Source organism: Pteronotus mesoamericanus, unplaced genomic scaffold (genome assembly GCF_021234165.1).
Source record: "Pteronotus mesoamericanus isolate MK-2021 breed Mesoamerican mustached bat unplaced genomic scaffold, CSHL_Meso_final scaffold_165, whole genome shotgun sequence".
Taxonomy (NCBI): Eukaryota; Metazoa; Chordata; class Mammalia; order Chiroptera; family Mormoopidae; genus Pteronotus; species Pteronotus mesoamericanus.
Genome location: NW_026555307.1, coordinates 7,376,535 through 7,398,068, shown reverse-complemented (window position 1 = coordinate 7,398,068; position 21,534 = coordinate 7,376,535). Strand labels below are relative to the sequence as shown.

General features: G+C 44.2%; 2 protein-coding genes across 2 annotated transcripts in view; one reads left to right on the top strand and one right to left on the bottom strand.

Annotated features, from left to right (window-relative positions):
* WDR62 (WD repeat domain 62) overlaps positions 1-21,534 on the bottom strand; it is a 57,748-nt gene that overhangs the window by 9,183 nt on the left and 27,031 nt on the right. Inside the window, 11 exon segments of the mRNA XM_054589056.1 lie at positions 2,246-2,373; positions 3,378-3,503; positions 4,206-4,269; positions 4,365-4,476; positions 5,262-5,337; positions 6,198-6,319; positions 6,402-6,469; positions 8,838-8,963; positions 10,552-10,643; positions 12,024-12,202; positions 13,932-14,069. Coding sequence (XP_054445031.1) covers positions 2,246-2,373; positions 3,378-3,503; positions 4,206-4,269; positions 4,365-4,476; positions 5,262-5,337; positions 6,198-6,319; positions 6,402-6,469; positions 8,838-8,963; positions 10,552-10,643; positions 12,024-12,202; positions 13,932-14,069 — 1,231 coding nt within the window.
* LOC129083207 (plastin-3-like) lies at positions 16,755-18,882 on the top strand. Its single transcript, XM_054589058.1, is given in 3 exon segments — positions 16,755-17,489; positions 17,492-17,865; positions 17,867-18,882. Coding segments are annotated over 3 exon segments (1,899 nt in total). The 5' UTR covers positions 16,755-16,909; the 3' UTR covers positions 18,812-18,882.

The following is a 21,534-nucleotide window of genomic DNA, read 5'->3' as shown; positions in this document are numbered from 1 at the left end:
GTTAAAAATAAAGAGAGAATCTTAAAAGCAGCAAGAGAAAAGCAGAGAGTTACCTACAAAGGAGTCCCCATAAGACTGTCAGCTGATTTCTCAAAAGATACTTACAGGTTAGAAGGGACTGGCAAGATATATTCAAAGTGATAAAAAACAAGGACCTACAGCCCTGGCTGGTGTGCCTCAGTGAATTGAGCGTGGGCCTGTGAACTAAAGTGTTGCCGGTTCGATTCCCAGTGCAAGGCACATGCCTGGGTTGCAGGCTGGGTCCCCAGTGGGGGGTGCGCCAGATGCAACCACACATTGATGTTTCTCTCCCTCTCTTTCTCCCTCCCCCTCTCTAAAAATAAATTAATTTTAAAAAATAAAATGTTAAAAAAAATTAAAAAACCAAAAAAACAAGGACCTACAACTTACATTACTCTATCCAGCAAAGCCATCATTTAGAATGGAAGGACAGATAAAGTGTTTCCCAGACAAGGTAAAACTAAAGGAGTTTATCATCAACAAGCCATTATTTTAAAAAATTAATTAATTAATTTTAGATTTTTTTTTTTAAATTTACTTTTAGAAAGAAGGGAAGGGAAGGAAAAAGAGAGGGATAGAAACAGTGTGTGGGAGATACATTGCCTCTTGCACAACCCCAGCTGGGGACCTGGCCCACAACCCAGACACGTGCTCTGACTGGGAAATGAACCAGAAACCTTTTGTTTCACAGGCTGGTACTGAATCCACTGAGCCACACCAGCCAGGGCACCAAGCCATTCTTATATGAAATGTTAAAGGGAACTAGATAAGAAAAAGAAGATAAAAATTATGAACACAAAATGACAACAAATGCACAACTATCAACAACTGAATGTAAAAAACAAACTAAGCAAACAAGCAGAACAAGAACAGAATCATAGATATGGAGATCATTTCGAGGGTTATCAGCTTGGGGGAGGCAGAATGAGAGAAAAAGTGCAGGGATATTAAGTACAGATTGGTAGGTACAAAATAGGGGGATGTTAAGAACAGTATAGGAAATGCATGACCCATGGGTATGATCTAAGGGAAGGGACTGCTGGAGGGAAGCAGGGTATGGGGTGGGGGACAAAGGGAGAAAATTGGGACAACTATAATAGCAAAATCAATAAAATATATTTTAAAAAAATTTTAAAGAAGTGGTTATCCTGGAGAGGACACTGGATCAGGAGTAAGGGTGGTGACAAAGAATATTAACTTATCCTGATTTTTTCCCAAGACTGAATTCTCATATTGCTGCTGCTTACCAATCAGCCATGTGTGGCCCTTGTTGGTAAAGCCCACCACCCACACTAAAAGCACTCAGTGCTAATCACTGTCCCCAGCTTCTCTCATAGCTGGAGCAATCAGGACCTGTGAGACCTGAGAGAAGCCTGTCAGGGGCTTCTGGGAAAATATTCCTTTCTTTCTTTTTTTAAAAAAGATTTTATTTATTTTTTTTAGAGAGAGGAGAAGGGAGAAGGAAAGGGAGAAAAACATCAATCAGCTGTCTTCTGTATGTGCCCTCACCAGGGATGGAACCTGCAACCCAGGCATCTGCCCTGACCAGGAATCAAATCAGCGACCATTCGGTTTGCATTCTGGCATTCAAACCACTGAGCCACACCAGCCAGGGTAGAAAATGTTCCTTTCTAAAGAATATTCTAGGAAGAAATGTCCTATTCAACTATGGCTCAGATGCCTGGAACTTAAGCAGCCATCTTGCAACCATGAGGGCCTATGCCAACTAAGGCACTGTGCAGAGGGGTAGAAATTTATAGCGAGCCTGGCCTTTTATAAATCATTAAGCTACTACTCTCCTTTTTGCCTGAACAACAAAATCTGTTCTATCTTCTGGTTAACGTGCTCTGTTTTTCCCTGAGACATCCTCTTTACATCCCTAACTCCCAGGAAAGGAAGTCTGTCTGACAGCAAAACCAATATGGAGAAAAGTAGAGCCGAAACAGAAAAAAATACATTCCTTTAACCTCACCTGACTCCCTGGATCCAGCTATGCCTGAAGTCATCCTCTCAAATTTTCAGGTACATGAACCAATAAATTCTTTTTCTAGCTATACGAATGACAGTCTGGTTGTTATTACACTGAGAGAGCCCTGACCAATATGATTATTGAGCTTCAGTGTGTGCCAGGCACTGAAAACAAAGCAGTGGGTGAAACCCAGCAATGACCCCTACACTGACAGAGGTCAAATGAGGGCTCCTTTGGATGGATCAGTTTCCCGACCTGGATCCAAACTCTCTTTGGATGGTGTCTTCAGCAACTTTTCAGGTTCATACTCTTCCTCCAGCTCATCCTCTGTCTGCTCTCCAGGGCTTAGGGAACAAATCTTGCTGGATATATATGTCTCCCGCCTGAAGCCAGGAATGAGGAAGGCAAGGAGAAAGATAGGTAAATGGGGTCCTAGAGGGATCTGCCTAGGGCCAGGGCCCTGTGCTGGCTTTCATATGAACATATGGTTCTGGGAGGTCTCACCTGCCACACCCACTCTGCTAGAAATATATCACTATACTAAATGAGATATAAGAAAGGTCGGGCTCAAAAAATAAGAAACTCCAAAGGCCACATCAATGGGATCTTTGAAGAACAAAGCAGACCATGGGGCTTGAGTACTGAGCTGCTGGGATCTGCTTTGGGAAATAGGGGGTATCAATGAGATTTTAGCTCCTTTGGAGTACAGGAGACTACAACATGCTTGATACAATCTGGGCACTGGAGCCAGGATCCTGCTGCAGCCCCAGGGTAGGGTGTGAGACTCAAAACTAAGAGCCAAAGGTAGCTGCTCTCTCCCTTGATGCCTATATCTACAATACCTCCAAACCCACTGCAGGGTAGGCAGCACATGCCAAGGCCTGGTCCCCACAGGGATATGAAGACAAAGCCTCAAGACAGAGAGACGGGGACAGCTCCAGGGCCAGGAGAGAGGAAAAACCCACAATCTCCCATTAAAACTGAGATCTCTAAACCAAAATCCCAAATAAAAAACTAGAGCATAAATTCACTCCAAATAAAAGTGGTCTTCCAGCATGAGAACTTCAAAGAGTAAGAAAGCATTCAATGCCATTGGACCCTTCCCTGACTACCTCCCTCCTGGGTCAGGGGCTTCCTCCGGTCTCCACAGCTTCCTGGGGCTTCCCGCATCACAGTACTCACAGGCTCTCCAAGTACTTTGCTTTTCCACTCCAAAACCCTTCTCATGTGTGTTATTATAGCTTTGTATTCAAAGACCATCTCCCACCCTGAGAGTGCACAAAAGGCAAGGTCCAGGGCTGTCTTGGCTATGGCTCTCAGGGCCTAGAGCAAGAAAATATTCCTCCTGGGAAGAAGAGATAGGGGATGTACAGGTGGCTGCTAGGACCTGGGGTGGCTGCTCCACTTCCCATCCTTTGTGTTCTGCTGCTGCTGCTCCTGATGTTCAATTTCCAGCAAGTGCTGCTTCATGCAGTTGGTGATCTCTTGGCCCAGGTGCCAGATGAACACACAGCTGTAGAGGCCAAAGAGAGAGGTGGAAGGGGGAGAAACACTGACTATGAAAGTCATCTGACTCTGAAGCCACCTCAGTCATCACAGCCAAGACCCCATTCCCTGTCACCTTGGAAAACACCCCATGCAGGGGCTCCAGACCATGTCAAGTCTATACCCTGGGCAGGGCCTCCAGGGCACCCCAGCTAACCAGGGCCTGCTCTGAGCACCTCCAGACCAAGGAAAGAGGCTGAGAGGAAGCGATGTAGTAAACTGAAGGAAGCAACAAAGGGGACTTCCTTGGAAGTCCATGTGTTAGGGAATTTATTTTTATTATATTTATTATAAATTGTTACATATATAATTTACATAAGGAAATATATCAGGATGATATATATAATCATCTCATTTGATTCTCACCATACAATTTTCAAGGTAAATGGTATCAACTCTCTTACAAAGAACAAATGGAAGCTCAGAGAGGGGAAATGACCTGCTCAAGGTCACAAGTAAATAAGTAGCAGATTTGAACTCAGGGCTGGGTGTGATACCAAGGTGCATGCTGTCCAAAGAGAAAGAAAGGTGGAATACTCAGAAGAGCTCTCTGCACAGGCAGGTTGTAAGCCTGGTATCCCAATGTCTAAGCCCCAGGCCTCCCTACAGTGTAGATCCCATACATTCCCAGAGGGAGGCCAGCCAGGAGCAGCCTCTAGGCCTTTCCCACCTGTCTCCAGATACTGTGATCAAGTGACGACAGTCATAGGTGAACTTCATGCCGGTGACGATTTCTAGAAGCAGAACAGAGAAGCTGCGCTGACCTTCTGAGTCAGAAGCCTGTGTGGGGGCAGGTGGGGAGATGTCCCAAGCAGGGAGGCACACCCACCAGAATGGCCAAACATCTTGGCAATGCACTCGCCCGAGTAAAAGTCAATCACTGAGATGCTTTTGTCAGAGCAGCTTGTGGCTAAGAAGGTGCCTGAGGGGTCCACATGGACCTGCCAAGGAGAGAATGCAAGTGATGCTTTATGCTGCCTGCTTCTTCTCTATGGTGAGGCCCAGGTCAAAGACTGCAGTCCCCACTGATTGAGGATCACCCTTGTGCTGGACACTTGGTACACAGGCTCATCCCAGAGATCCCTCATAACACACACCCTTGGTAGGGTAGGAACTCCTGCTCCCCTCTCACAGGTACAGAAATTAACAAACACAACAACAGCACTGATGGCAGCCAGGCCCTGTGCTATAAGCACTGTGTGTGTGCAACTTATTTCCCCCACACAACAACCCTATGACAGAAACTCTTTGTACCTGCTGCATTTTACAGATGACGAACCAGACTCGAGAGGTGACACTTGCCCAAGGTCACAGTCAGCCTGAGTCAGAGCTGTGCGGGGGGATTCTGACCCTGGAGCCTGAACTCTTAATTAGTCCAGAGGCTCTGAGAAGATCCCTGCCTTGGCCTGGATAACACAGGCAAGAGCAAGCCTGGCAGGGGAGCCCAGGACTCTTTCCCACCAAACTCTGTTGCCACTTCCCTAAGTGGAAACCCCCAAGTAGGGAAGGACTCAGTAAATAAAGGTGAAGTAGTCAAGGCCACCCCCAGCTCCCATGCATCCTTCGTTAACCAGGCCAGAGTGGGTGGCTGGCCAGGATGTGATCCTTTAATCAGGTGCCAAGGAGGACATAGGTCTAAGGTGGCTCATCAGGACAGCTGACACAAAGAGGACCCTGTGTGTGGGGTTCATGTATAGTTTTCACCCCCAGGGCCCTGATTCCTCACCTTCAGCAGGGACCCTTCATCACCTTGGGAGCCCTTGTAGCATTTCTTCTGCTTTCCATTTATGGTGTTGTAGACTCTAGGGAGGTAGTTACAGAACATAGCCAACATGGATCTGCCCACCCGCCCCATCTTCTTCCCTGGAAGGCCACTGCCACCCCTTACCCCCCATTAGATGTCTGGGCTGAAACCCTATCTCAGAGAATGAGATACTGTCTCAGGCTCAGGTCATGGAAATGATGCATCAGGGTGTCTGTTGAATTAATATCCATCTCCCCTGCCACAGAGTAAGCTGTGAGTGCCTGGCACCCAATTTGAATGAGCAGATGAAAGAGGTGGAGAACCTCTTTGCACATGCTGTGTCCTTTACACTCCCTCCCCTCCCTTGGCTTAATCCTCCACATCCTTCAGAGTCTCAGCTTAGACGCTTCTTCCGTCAAGCAGAGGTGGGGTCAGATATCTCCCCAGGGCCCCCAACCCCTTGGACTATCCCCATCCCAGCCCTGACCACTCCAAGCTGTCACTCGCTGGTGAAAGGTCTATGTCTCCTCCACTGGACTATGAGCTCTGTGAAGGCACAGCCTGAGGCTGCCCTGCTCACTGCTGTTCCTCCTGCACTGTCCATCTCAGACAGGTGCTCAGGTAATGGAGGTGAATGAATAAGTTTATGAGTCACATCAGCACCTCTCAGTCACCCTACATGGGCTTCTGGAGAGCCAGAAGGAACCCTCTGCTGACCTGGAGGCTATGCCCAGGTGAGCCCAGGTCCTAAGAAACACCTGCTGGGTCCCTGCAATCACTCAGCCTCTCAGAGACCAGATGAGCAGGGGAAAGAAAGCAGACAGCTCATGAGAAAACAGACTCAAATAGGTCCTATACAGGCCCCACTCATAAAGCAGCCTGGGCCAGCCTGAGGAAGGGCCCAGGGCACCTCCTCACCTCACATGGCGGTCCTGGCAGGCCACAGCCACATACTTCTGGGTAATGTCAATGTCCATGTCATACAAGGTGGTCTTCTCTGCCACGTGGTGGGTACGGACAAAGTGGAGCCCATCCGAGCCCTGGCAGGGCAGGCAGGACATTCAAAGGACAACTGTGACAAGCCCCACCCCTACCCCCCGCAAGGCGGCCACCCCACTCTACCTGCTGGGCACTGCGAAAGTAGATGCTCTTGTCAGCCCCACAGCTGATCATCTGGATGTCTCTGTTGCCTGGAAGAGGAAGCAGTGGTAATATTACATAGGGCTGGGCCACCACTGCAAAGGAACTCAACTGGGGTTCAGGGAGGGCTCCCCAGAGGTGAGGTGGATGCTGGGTACAGGTAAGATGTGAGCTGTGTGTGTGAGGAGGTACAGTTGCAAGGGAGGCCTCTGCAGAGCAAGGGCAAATAAGGAAACAAAAGGCCAAGGACACAGAAGGGGCTGCATGTCTAAGACTGATAGACACTGGGGGGGCTCATGTGATCAAGAACAATCAGAACATCCACGTACCTCAGGCCAGGCCCTGCACTAACTGTACCTCCCTCTTCTTGACTGCTCACTAGCCACTCCATTGTACAAATATGACCCAGGGGCTGAGTCACACAGTCTTTGTCCCAGGGTACACAGAGAGTCAGGACAGGGCCAGGACTGAAGCCAGGCTTTCTCTGGTTAAACACTGCACTCTGAATCCAGCTTCTCTGAGCCTCAGCTTTCTGTCTGTATAATGGGCCTGTAACAGCTCCTGCCCCGCAAAATTGTGTGAAACCCTTGAACAGTGGCTGCCACTTGGTAAGCACTTTTATCATTCTTTTTTATAGAATAAGAATAACGGTACAAATTCTTCACAGAGTTGTGGTGAAAATGAAAAGACAAAATAAATATTTAGAGGCTTAGTACAACAGATGCTGCTCCTTCATGACAAGACATTTGAAACAGCCCAGGACTGACATACAAGTTAAGATGTTACTCAAGCGGAGTCACTGGCTCACAAAAGGCACTGAGCCCTGGGGAGGGAGAGGGAGAGACCCAGAGAGAGCCTGTAAGTTACTGATAATGTTTTGCTTCTTAACCTGGTAGATCCAAGCATTTAGCAATGTTAGGACCGCAAACAATAAGAAGAGTTGCTGGCTATAAACAATGGGTGTATGTGTCCAGTTCATATCTACTGACTATAAATCTTGATGTGGATGTTTACTGTATTACAGTCAAGCACCACTTAACAGTGGGGATATGTTCTGAGAAATGTGTCATTGGGTGATTTGGGGGTTGTGATAACATCACAGAGTGCACTTACACAAACCTAGATGGTACTGCCTACTACCCACTTAGGTTACATGGAATAGCCCATTGTTTGTAGGCTATAAGCCTGTAGAGCATGTTACCACACAAAACAACACAAGATTAAATCAAGCATTACAGGAAATTATATGATCAAGAGACTCAGTAAATACAAAATGATGAGGTTGCTGCCAGCATAACACAGCATACTGTTTCATAGCAAACTTTGTTTTATAAATAGAAAGAGTACATGCTAAAATAACAATTAAAAGTATAGCAAATACATGAACCAGTAACATATTTGTTTATTATTATCAAGTATTATGTACTGTACATAATCATATAAGCTATACTTTTGTATGACTGGCAGCACAGGTTTGCTTACATCAGCATGACCACAAACACATGAGTACTATGACCTGTTGCACCACGACATTATGTTAGCTACAATGTCACTAGGTGATAGAAATTTTTCAGCTACATTATAATGTTATAGGACCACCTTTGTACAGGCAGCCTGTCGTTGAAGGAAATATCATTTACCTTTTGAACATGCATCATAGAAAAGGATCCTGGCCCCTTGGAACCCCTTAGGGCCAGGGACCTCCATACTGAATCTTTTCAGTCTTGAAGGAATCCCTTTGATGACCTGGTTGAGCAGGACTTTGGAGAACAGCCTTAGGCAAGGTCCTAGGCCTGCACCTACCAGCTGTGTGACTGTGGCTGTAAAAAGGGGTAAGGAAGGCGATAGCTGCTGGGATGGTACAAGGATAATGCCCCAGCAAAGAATTAGCCTCCGGTGATTGTCTCTGTCACCTATTTTTCTGCCCAAGCACCAGTGTCCATCCTGCCCTCTCACAAGACTGGCACCTTGGTTTTCTTGGGGGGGCCAGCACTGTTCTAATGCCAGTCCTCCCAGATCAGGAGTGGAGGTAGGTGGTGGCTGGGCATGAGTCCGACCTGGCTGAAGAGAACACCCCAAAGCCCTGGCACTGATGACTGTTCTGGAAAGGGCAGGTGCCTCAAACCAGCAAAAGAAAAGTCAGCTCCAAGTTTTAGCCAAAATGAATAAGAAGAGGGGAAATCTCTTTCCAGTGGCCCATTGACAACCAAGATCCTGTCCTCCAGGGAAAGGCACAGCTAACAGAAAAGAGATTCCTAATAATTTAAAAAATTCAACCTTTTGGATCCAGCTGTGCCCGAATCCAGAGCTTGCTTCTCCTTTTTTTTTTGGTTTGTTTATTTAAGCTAAAGAGAGTTTTTACTGTTACCAAAGGAGCCTATCTAATGAGGTGCTGGAAGTGGGAAAGAAGGGCCTCACCTGCAAATTTGATGGCTGTGATGGAGGAGGAATGGTCGTCCAGTGTCTGCTCCAGGTTGTAGTTCTTCTCCACATTCAGCACATGAATCAGTCGATCCCGACTAGCTGAGGCCAGCAAGGTCAACCCTGTGAGTGGAGAGAGTGGCTCTGGGTTCCCCGGAGACTATTTGATGCTTTGGCCTCCTAGAGAGCAGCATGGCCAAGCTTTCCAGGCCTTAAGGAAGGGGTCTTTGGTTCCATGATTTCTGCTAATTTGCTCCAAACCCAGAAGATAGACACCCCCTTAGCTCTGTGTGGTGTTTCTCCAGAGCCCCAAACCCTGGTATTTGACATCCCATGCCACCAGTTCAGGGAGGATCAATCTTCAGGTACACCTGGACGTTCCTTCACTTGTGCCCACAGCAGACATCCTAGTGGAGGCCAGCACTCCTTCCCATCAAGTCCAATTCCTTGGTATGCCATGTGAAGTCCTGCCATCTTCTCAGCCTCCTGAAAACACTGCCCCTTCACTCTCTGAGGGCTGGCTACAGGGGCCTTGTCCGGGCCTTACTGACTACTTACCCACCGCTGCACTTCCTTCTACCCCTAGGCCTTCCCGGCTGGCCCCCTCTGTCAGTGCCTCCAGTGGTGACCTGGTACATCTGAGGCCTACCATATGGCCTGAGGTGGAAGGGAGCTCAGGAAAGGTATACTGAATGAAGAGAAATTTAAAGAAAATTTGGTGGGAGAGGGGGTGCAGAGGAAGGAAGAAGAAAAGAAGAGCATGAGGACATAACTCTGCCTGTGTTATGTTCCTACCAAGAGTGTATTACTGAAATCAAATTATAAGGAAAACAAATAGACAAACTCAAATTGAAGGAAATTCTATAAAATGACTGGTCTACACTCTGCAGAAAGCTAAAGTCATAAAAACAAATTAAGTTTATGGAAATGTTCCAGAATAAAGGTGACAAAAGAGTCATGATAACTAAAGTGTGAACCTGGATTGGAAAAACAAAGGTGCTAAAAGGACAATGCTGGGACAACTGGCAAAATGTAAGGACCATAAGACAGATGACAGTATACCATCAAAGTAAAATTCCCACATTTGCTAAGCCCTGTGGTCATGTAAATAGTTGTCCTCATTCCTAGGAAATACTGACAAAAGCATTTAACGGTGAATGGGTTTCATGCCTGCAATTTACTCTCATATAGTTTAGCAAATGAAAAAAAGATAATGTATGAGTTGTGATTGTATTATATGCATGTATGTACACACACAAACAGAAATGGAGAAGCAGATAAACTCATTATACAGTCACAGGGTTAGACAGGATTTAAAAGAAAAAAACTTGGGAGATATGGATAAAGAGGATGTAATATTCTTGTAATTTTTGTGTAGGCATTAAACATGTTTCACTGTCAATTGATCTTCACTAGCAGAGGATGAACTCATTCATACATTCAGTCCTTCAACATTCACCTCTTTAGCTTGTGTACTGTTCAGGGCACTGGGCACCAGGGTAAGCAAGTCCAGTGTAGTCCTGCCTGCCAGTGTCTTGCTTTCTGGAGTCCTAATCACCTTGGTCCCAGGGTCCAGAGACAGGAGCCCTTACTAAACACATGACTTCTAGCTGTCATTCACAGCCCTACCAGATACTAACTACCCCTGTCCATGGCTCTGCTAAGGGGCCATTCCCCTGCCTCCCCCTTGTCACCCTGCCAAGGGGCTTACCCATCTCAGGCTTGGAGTACTCCAGGCATAGCACCTCAGCATCGTGGGCCTCCATCTTGACCAGCTCATCCATGAAGTGCAGCTCATGGATCCTGGGAGACATACACTGCCCGGTATACCCTTCTCAGAGGGTCCTCCCAGCCCTATTCCCTCCCCAGGCATTCTCAGATATGTGACATCAGGAACTAGTTTAGAGATACCCAACCACTGTTACCATCTAGAAACCTGTCTTCTTAAAGGAAGCAGTGCCAAAGCTGGGAGTACCTCAGTGAGCACCCAGCCCCTGTGATTCCATGGGCCAGATCTAGGACAGTCCTCTGGGGAGAACAAAGGTTAGGGCAGAGCTGTTTCAGAGGTGATCTCTGGGGAGGTTGGAGCAGGGGTCAGAGGTCAGAGGTCATACTCAAGGATAGGACCTAAGGGTGGGAACATATAATTCCAATCTGTCATTCTTAGTCTCAAATCTAGACTTGTCGTTCTCTCCAAATGAAAGCAAACAACAAGGGGTCATCCAGGGTTGAAATAAGAGACACCATCCCAGTTTCTCTACTATTCTCTGCCTGTGCCTAGTTACTTGGCTTCTCTTGCCTCAATTAACTCATCTGAAAATGGAGCTGATAACAACACTTATGTTGGAGGGTCGGTGAGAGGACTAAATTGGTCGAGATACATATAGTGTCAGGCCAGTGCTCAGCCCGGGCAAGAGTGCTATACCCATGTAGCGCTTGTTACTGCTTTCACCATTCATGGCCGAGTGCTATCAATGTGAGCAGCCCGCTGATACATTCAGTTTGCCTCATGAAGTGATTGATATCAAAACAGTTGTTAGCATTGTAAAAACCACTGAATTTTCACAGGAAATCCACCCCCCAACACACACTTCCTGTTCTTCTTGGACAATGAGAACCATGACAACTAGGAGGGAATGCTCTCCAATTCCCCCTGGTCCCTTCCATCCCTCAAAAGCCCCAGCACAAGGGGGTCACAGCTGTCATTCATCAACTTAAACCTGGTCCCTGTGACAGGGCTCATGTGCTGTCAGCATATATTTTAACATCTTGAGAAATCTCTGCAGTGTGAACTGAGCTCTCAAATGTCCCATCCTCCTGGCTCTTCTCCCAGGGCTCCCAGGACTCCAAAAAGCTCTAGCTGGCATCTTCTCTGAGGGTTCAGCAGCAGTTCCACACAGCTGGTAAAGTGTTGCCCTGTCCTAGAGTCATGCAAATTTGCCTAGAGTAGGCAAAGTTTGCACGCCTCAGCTGCTGAGGTCCCAGTAGCCACCCTCATCTTAGCCCTTTTGGGAAGCTCTGTACTTAGGTTGCCAGGGGTGGCTGGTTATAGGACTGCTACTCACAGCCCCTCATTCCCAATGAGTAGCTGCAGGTGTGTAGGCCAGCGTTCCTCCCCAGAACCATGAGTACCCAAGCCCAAGCTGGAAGGTGTATACTAGACACCCACCAGAGCGCACTTGCCTCAGATTTCCACTTCGATCACCGGAAGCCAAGTGTTGGCCATCAGGACTGACTTGCATGACTCGTACCCCGGCTTTCACTTCCATAGATGTCCCATTCTCATTCCCCCGGTCTGGGAAGTGTGACATATCCTGCAGATGCTGAATGTCATTCTCTACGTACACTACCTTCAGTAGCGTCTGCAGGAAGGAGAGGGCTGAAGTCAGTACTGTGAGAAGGTCTGAAACACCTCTGTAATTTTGTATCCCAAGAGCCAGTCTCCCAATCTTCATTAGTAACAGAACTCCAATTTTGAACTGGGAGGTTCACCACTAAGAATATTAACTATGTTTCCGAGCCTCCCTTGCAGCTAGATGAGGCTCTGTGAATAAAGCCTGGTCAATGAAATGTAAAGCAAGTGAAAACCCTTCTGCTTCCTTCTTGCTGTCTTAAGCTTGCTGATGTAATAACAGGAACTCCAGCAGCCATTCTGGATGATGAAAATAATGGCCACTCCTCCAAAATGGCAGAGTGGAGAGTTAGAAGGCTCTTGGATTTCTGAGGGCTTCCTGCAGCTGCCATTACAGTCTGCACTGGTTACAACTAGACTATTCTTATGAGTCAGAAAGCTGAACTTTTACCTCTTGTTTTGGGGTTTTCTATTGTATGCAGCCAAATATAACACATATATCACAGGTGCAGAAGAAAAGATGATAGTATTGGGGCCAGGGAATGGGGGGAGGCGTGTGAAGGGAATAGTAAAGGAGTACCTGCTATATACTCCCTGCACTAAGGGACTTATTTATTCCAGCCCCACTAACTTCTCAGGCTTTCCAACAACTCACCAAGCTTTTTCCCACCGTATGGCCTTTGCACAAGCTGTTCCTTTGGCATTGGACACTCTCCCCTCCCCTCTTTACTCCTCCCAGTGCTCTGTATCTCAGCTTAGTTGTCTCTTCCTCCAGGAAGCTTCCCCTGATGCCACAAATAAGATCAGATGACTCTTGATACAGGGTCCAGCAGAACTAATACCTGCTTGAGTGTGGTTGGTAGGATAATAATATGGGTGTAAGAATTTATAGTTCTAATTTGAACATTTCACCTAAAATGTCATATGGCATGCTTGAGTGTGATATTTTTGTTACAGAATTACATGCTTATGATTTTGTAATAAAAGGTTTTGCAATAAAAAAGGAGTGTTATTTGTTCTGGACCCTGTATATCCTACTAGCAATTTGCAATTTTCTTTCATGGTGCTTACCATACTTGTGATTATATCACAACTTGTGCAGTTGGTAGTTCACTCTCTGCCTCCCCACACTAGACTGTGAGTGCCACAAGTACAGGAGAAGGGGCTGTACTGGTCACTGATTGGTGCCCAACATGTACCCACCTAGCACAGACCTTAATAAGTATCTGCAGAATAGTAAGTGCATGATTCAGGTTTCAACTCCTCAGAGAAGCTCCTTTACTGACCTAGCCATACCAACCATTTCTTCAGCAAAGCGTCTCCCCAGCCTTACCTTATGGCTCTCTTTGGGGTCCTGCCAGCACCCCCACGCATAGCAGCTAACCACACAGAAAAAATTCCTGCATGATTTGGTTGATGAACCAAAGAGCTCTCCCAAGGAGCTCCAACTCAAGACTTGGGGAGAAATTTGTCTTCTGTTGAGTGTGTCAGGTGGCTGTGTAGACATACTTGGACAACAGCTGCAGATTAGCAGAGAGAGCTACACTACATAGAAAGAGAGGGAGAAAGAGAGAAAGAAGAGAGACAGGGTAACAGAGACTAACCTGTGCTGGTTCCTGGTTTCTGCCCCTAGTGAAGACTAACAGCAAGATTCTATAAGACTCCCTCCTGCCTCAATGTTCTAGCTTAAAATAGGTCTTTGTTCTTCCTAAAAGATGGTTCACAATGAAGTCACTCACATTACTGAAGATGTTTTTCTGCCAGGGAGAGTCAGGGCTGCTCTCCATGTTCCAGAAGCGAATGGTGTTGTCTGAAGAACAAGTCAGAAAAGATCCTGATGGTAGACAACCTCTCTGATCTTCAAGCTCAGGATACACCTACAATTCCCAGAGATCAAGCAAAGGGCAATTCATTACAACCACTTCAATGACAGCACTATGACATACCGTTGCATTTTGGTGGGAAAAAGTAAGTTGCAGATAAAAAAAGCATAGTTTGATTTTTTTTGTATTAAAAATAGAAAAGAGACACAAAATGCTACCATATAGCATCCATGCCTTATCATCAGCCCAGGCCATAAAACATCCCCACAAATAAATTTTCAGGGAAAATGGGAAGCTCACGGGACACAAAAGGAAACAAGGTACCATGAGCAGGAGGCAACACAAACAATAGAGGCTGGATTCAAATATTGGAATTATCAGACAGAATATAAAATAACTATGCTTTTATGTTTAAAGAAATAGAAGAATGTTGACAAGATTAAAAGTGTCAGCAGCCAACCAGAAACTACTAAGAATAACCAAGCAGGGCTGAAAAATAGCAAAACAGGATTGTTTATAGAAGTGAAAAATAGGAAAAAGAAACAAATGAAAAAAATAAACAAATGAGACTACAGCAAACTAAAAAAGTGTTTGTGCAGCAAGGGAAACCATCCACAAAATGAAAAGACAACCCACTGAATAGGAGAACATGTTTGCCAATGATACATGTGATAAGGGGTTAATATCCAAAATTTATAAAAAACTTATACAACTGAACCCCAAAAACAACAGTTCAATTAAAAATGGACTGAGGACCTAAATAGACACTTCTCCAAACAGGACATACAGATGGCCAATAGACATAGGAAAATGTGCTCAATGTCACTAATTATCAAAGAAACGCAAATTAAAGCCACAATGAGATATCACCTCACAACCATCTGAATGACTATCATCAATAAATCAACAAACAAAAAGTGTTGGCAAGGACGTGGAGAAAAGGGAACCTTTATGCTCTGCTGGTGGGAATGCAGACTTGTGCAGCCACTGTGGAAAGTTGTATGGAGGTTCCTCAAAAAATTAAAAATTGGAACTGCCATATGACCTCACAATTCCACTTCTGGGAATATATCCAAAGAAGCCCAAAACACTAATTTGAAAGAGTATATCTATATGCACCCCATGTTCATTGCAGCATTATTTATAATAGCCAAGCTTGGAAGCAGCCCAAGTGCCTATCAGTAGATGAGTGAATAAAAAAAGTTGTGGTACATTTACACAATGGAATACTACTCAGCCATGAAAAAGAAGGAATCTTGGGAGACACAAGATGGCAGAGGAGTAAATGGAAGCTACACTTACCTCCCCCCAGGACCAATGTGGAATTATAACTAAATTGTAAAGAAATCATCCTGAATAACCAACTGAACACTAGCTTGAGAGAAGCCTTATAACTACAGACAGACAGAAGAAACCATTTCACCACAACGAGACTGGTAGGGAGTGCAGAGGAGGCACGAGTGGACTGGCTGGTCATCCATGGTCAGCAGCTAAAGTTCTGGAGGGATACTTCAGCAGCCTGGGAGAGAGGATCCCCTTGAGAAGTGTAGGGTCTAAACCCCAAGCAGGGTTTCCCAGCCTACAGGATACAGAGCCAGAAAGGAATCCAGATTACATCCAGCTGTGAAAAGCAGCAGCATTTCAGTCTGCCAAGGATAGAGAGCTAGAGACTGAGACAGCCTCTTAAAGAGCCAACACAAAAAAATTCCATTTGTAGCCACTTACCCTGGGCTCAGCAGAGGGAGGACAGAATCTACTTGAGGAGAGTCTGGGGTTGATGGATCTGGGGAGAAAACTGAAGGAACAGCTGCTAGGTTCCCTGTGCTGAGTCATTCCCCATACTGCAGAAGCCTTATTTCTCAGGCAGAGCACTCCTCTGCTAAAGGCAACAGCCTGAGGGGAAGCAATAGCCCCACCCATAGGAATTACTCTGCCCCACCCTGTGGAACTTAAGCAGGGCTGCTGATTGCAGCTTGAGGCTGTATCACTGATTAGTTTAAAAACTAAGGTACATTTCTGGGAGTTCTATGAGACTTCGGCTAACACTCCCCCAGCCCAGTGCTGATAAAAGCCAACCAAGCCAGCCATGGGGCACAGACTGGTTCTTTTTGCACACAAACAGGCCCAGCAAATGGAGTCACACTCTGGATTGATGACAGCTCCAAAAGAGTTGACCAGGGCCAGTCATGAGCAGCATCTGACAAAAGCCTACACCAGAGTCTTTGCAGATCTACCTAATACATAAAAATAAATAGAAAGAAGCAGCCAAAATGGGAAGACAAAGAACAGATCTCAAATGAAAGAATGAGAGAATTCTCCAGAAGAAAAGCTAGATGAAATGGAGGCAAGCAATTTATCCGATATAGTTTAGAGTAATGATTATAAGGATACTTAACAGCATGGAAAAAGACATAGAAACCAGCCGTGGCTGGCGTCGTTCAGCGAATTTAGTGCCGGCCTGCGAACTGAAGGGTCACTGGTTCGATTCCCAATCAGAGCACATGCTTGGGTTGCTGGCCAGGTCCCCAGTAGGGGGCGCACGAGAGGCAACCACATATTGATGTTTTTCTCCCTCTCTTTCTCCCTTCCTTCCCCTCTTTAAAAAGAAAATCTTTTTAAAAAATCTTAAAAATAAAGACTACAGAAACCATAAAGAAGGACCAGTCAGAAATAAAGAATGCAATATCTAAAATAAAAAATACGAGAAAAGCAGCCACAAAGATTCCAAGAGGCAGAAGTTGTTTGAGCGCATCGATCGAAGGCAGTCGGGCCAGATCTGGTACTCTGTGACTTAAGATCCTGAGACCACTCTGAAAAGTGTTTTTACCCAACTTATTATCTACAGAGAAGTTGTCTGTCTTTTGTAACATCTTAACATCACAGATCTTCTTTAAATGGATGAGATGGCCACCACCCAGATTTCCAAAGATGAGCTTGATGAACTCAAAGAGGCCTTTGCAAAAGTTGATCTCAACAGCAATGGATTCATTTGTGACTATGAACTTCATGAGCTTTTCAAGGAAGCTAATATGCCGTTACCAGGATATAAAGTGAGAGAAATTATTCAGAAACTCATGCTGGATAGTGACAGAAATAAAGATGGAAAGATAAGTTTTGATGACTTTGTTTATATTTTCCAAGAGGTAAAAAGCAGTGATATTGCTAAAACCTTCCACAAAGCAATCAATAGGAAAGGAGGGATTTGTGCTCTGGGAGGAACTTCAGAGCTCTCCAGTGAAGGAACACAGCATTCTTACTCAGAGGAAGAAAAATATGCTTTTGTTAACTGGATAAACAAAGCTTTGGAAAATGATCCTGATTGCCGACATGTTATACCAATGAACCCAAATACCGATGACCTGTTCAAAGCTGCTGGTGATGGGGTTGTGCTTTGTAAAATGATCAACCTTTCAGTTCCTGATACAATTGATGAAAGAGCAATCAACAAGAAGAAACTTACACCCTTCATCATTCAGGAAACTTGAACTTGGCACTGAACTCCGCTTCTGCCATTGGGTGTCACGTTGTGAACATTGGTGCAGAGGATTTGCGGGCTGGGAAACCTCATCTGGTTTTGGGGCTGCTTTGGCAGATCATTAAGATTGGTTTGTTCGCTGACATTGAATTAAGCAGAAATGAAGCCTTGGCTGCTTTACTTCGAGATGGTGAGACTTTGGAGGAACTTATGAAATTGTCTCCAGAAGAGCTTCTGCTTAAATGGCCAAACTTTCATTTGGAAAACTCAGGCTGGCAAAAAGTCAACAACTTTAGTGCTGACATCAAGGATTCCAAAGCCTATTTCCATCTTCTCAATCAAATTGCACCAAAAGGACAAAAGGAAGGTGAACCACGGTGAACCACGGATAGATATTAACATGTCAGGTTTCAATGAAACAGATGATTTGAAGAGAGCTGAGAGTATGCTTCAACAAGCAGACAAATTAGGTTGCAGGCAGTTTGTTACTCCTGCTGATGTTGTCAGTGGAAACCCCAAATTGAACTTAGCCTTTGTGGCTAACCTGTTTAATAAGTATCCAGCATTAACCAAGCCAGAGAACCAGGATATTGACTGGACTCTATTAGAAGGAGAAACTCGTGAAGAAAGAACCTTCCGTAACTGGATGAACTCTCTTGGTGTTAATCCCCACATAAACCATCTTTATGCTGACCTGCAAGACGCCCTGGTAATCTTACAGTTGTATGAACGAATTAAAGTCCCTGTTGACTGGAGTAAGGTTAATAAACCTCCATACCCAAAACTTGGAGCCAACATGAAAAAGCTAGAAAACTGCAACTATGCTGTTGAATTAGGGAAGCATCCTGCCAAATTCTCCCTGGTTGGCATTGGAGGGCAAGACCTGAATGATGGGAATCAAACCCTGACTTTAGCTTTAGTCTGGCAGCTGATGAGAAGATACACCCTCAATGTCCTGGAAGATCTTGGAGATGGTCAGAAAGCTAATGACGACATCATTGTAAGCTGGGTGAACAGAACATTGAGTGAAGCTGGCAAATCAACTTCCATTCAGAGTTTTAAGGATAAGACGATCAGCTCCAGTTTGGCAGTTGTGGATTTAATTGACGCCATCCAGCCAGGCTGCATAAATTATGACCTTGTTAAGAGTGGCAATCTAACAGAAGATGACAAGCCCAATAATGCCAAGTATGCAGTGTCAATGGCTAGAAGAATTGGAGCAAGGGTGTACGCTCTCCCTGAAGACCTTGTGGAAGTAAAGCCCAAGATGGTCATGACTGTGTTTGCATGCTTGATGGGTAGGGGAATGAAGAGAGTGTAAAAGAACCAATTTGAATAAAAACAGCCTTGCTCCCAGGTGCATGATTAGCAGGTCAGCTATTTCCAGGTGAAGTGCTTACGTTTTAAGGAACTGTTGGTCATTCAAAGGACTTTCAGTTTTGATTAACAAGACTAGCTCCTCATGAGAGCCCTCAGGGGAAAGAGTTTTCATAAAAACAACTGTTTCCCATAGTCGTGGTTGGATGTATCAGGCACACCTAAAATGTGCTCATAGCCAAATCATTTACTCTTCTTCTAGATTGCTGCCCATATTTCCCATTGCTATATGTTATTTCTCTCTATGTATCTTTTTCCCTCATAGACTGTCCCCCTCTCGGGACTTGCTTAGACGATTGGATATGAATATTATTAGACAATAATTTTGCTTTCCATCCAGTATGCTAGTTCTTAATTGAGAACTGTGGTCAGAGGGTATTTGGTTATGAGTATCCTTTGCTTATCTTTCTAGTACTGAAAATTTGCAGAGTTACTGGCTGTGCAGAATGTAATAGAAGCTTTTCATATTCTTTTATTCTTAAAATCAGTGTCTTTTTACAGTATTCTTTCTATGTGATCCTTTTTTGTACATTTAAGAATATTTTGATTACATTAAATAAGACTGCTGATTTTGCTACTTTTTTAAAGGGGTCTTCAAGTAAGTAAAAAATTTACATTATAGGTAGAGGAAAATATACCTTAAATTTGCATCTTCCCCCTCACACGCAAGCTGTAAACAGTTGACATATTTTGTCTTAAAACTTGGTTCAATATCTGCATATTTGCTTTAAAACCTGTATCATCAAACTCTCTCTTTCGATGTAAAATGCTATTGCATATGACACTTTCAAAGAGAGAGTATGCTCAGAACTGAGGTGGGATACAGTAGGCCAAGTATGCTAAGTGTACAATAGATTTTCTAATTTTACACCTAAGACAAGGAAATAGGTCACTAAAAAATAAAAATACGTATGTAGGACTTACGTACTTTTGCTTTGTCAAGCTGTTTGCTATAGCTTTCAAGATGATAATATTACTCTAACTCTGAAAAAATGATGTAATCTGATAGCAGTGTATTAGTTCAAATAAAGGCATTTACACAAAAAATAAAAATAAAATAAAATAAAAAATACACTACAAAGAATAAACAGTAGGTTAGATGAAGCAGAGGTCTGAATCAGTGATCTGGAAGACATGGTATAAAAAAACACCCAGGCAGAGCAGCAAAAAAATAAATGAATAAAAATAATTTTGAAAAAATGAAGAGAGCTTAAGAAACATTTGGACACATAAAGCATAATGACATCCGCATCACAGGAATACCAGAAAGAGAAGAGAGTGAGCAAGGGATCGAGAACCTGTTTGAAGAAATAGTGACTGAAAACTTCCTTAACCTGGGGAAGGAAAGTCACACAAGTCCAGGAAGCTCAGAGAGTCCCAAACAAGTTAGTGGCAAAAAGGCCTACACTGAGAAACATCATAATTAAAACGACAAGTCTTAAAAACAAGGAGAGAACCCTAAAGGCCACAGGAGAAAAGTAGTTACATAAAAGGGAACACCAATTAGATCGTCATCTGATTTCTCAACAGAAACACTTCAGGCCAGAAGGAAGCAGCATGAAATATTCAAGGTAATGAAAAGAAAGGACCTACAACCAAGGCTACTTTACCCAGCAAGGCTACCATTTAAAATTGAAGGAGAAATAAAGAGCTTCCCAGACAAGAAAAAGCTAAGGGAGTTTGTTAATAGCAAGCCAGTACTGCCACAAATGTTAAAGGGCTGAAGAAAAAGGAGAAGGAGAAGGAGCAGGAGGAGAAGGAGCAGGAGGAGGAGAAGGAGGAGGAGAAGAAAGGAAGGAAGGAGGAGTAAGGAAGTAGAAAGGAGGAAGGGAAAGAAAAAAACAGAGGAAAATAAGCTAACAATAAAATGGCACTACATATGTATTTATCAATAATTACCTTAAATGTAAATGGCTTAAATGTTCCAACCAAAAGACATAGAGTTGCTGAATGGGTTCCAGCCAAAAGACACAGAGATACTGAATGGATAAGAAAATAAGACCCACATATATGCTGCCTCCAATAGACACATCTCAGACCAAAAGATACACACAGACTAAAAGTAAAGGGATGGAAAAACATATTTCATGCAAATGGAAAGGAAAAAAAAAAGCTGGGGTAGCAGTACTTATATATGACAAAATTGACTTTAAAACCAAGGCTATAGTAAGAGACAAAGAAGGATATTACATAATGAAAAAGGAAACAATCCAACAAGAGCATATAACCCTAGTAAACAGCTACGTACCCAACATAGGAGCACTTAAATATGTGAAGCAAATCTTGATGACCATAAAGGGAGACATTGATAAAAATACAGTCATAGTCAGGGATTTTAACACCCCATTGACTTCAATGGATAGACCTTGCAGACAGAAAATCAACAAGGAGACAGAGGCCTTAAATGACATACTAGATCAAAGGGATTTAATTGATATCTTTAGAGCATTTCACCCCAAAGCAGCAGAATATACATGCTTTTCAAGTGCACATGGAACTTTTCTAGAATAGACCATATGTTAGGACACAAAACAAGTCTCAGTAAATTTAAGAAGACTGAAATCATATCAAGCATTTTCTCAGACCACAATGCTATGAAACTAGAAATTAATCAGAAGAAGAATGCTGAAAAACATTCAGAGACATGAAAGCTAAATAACAGCTTAT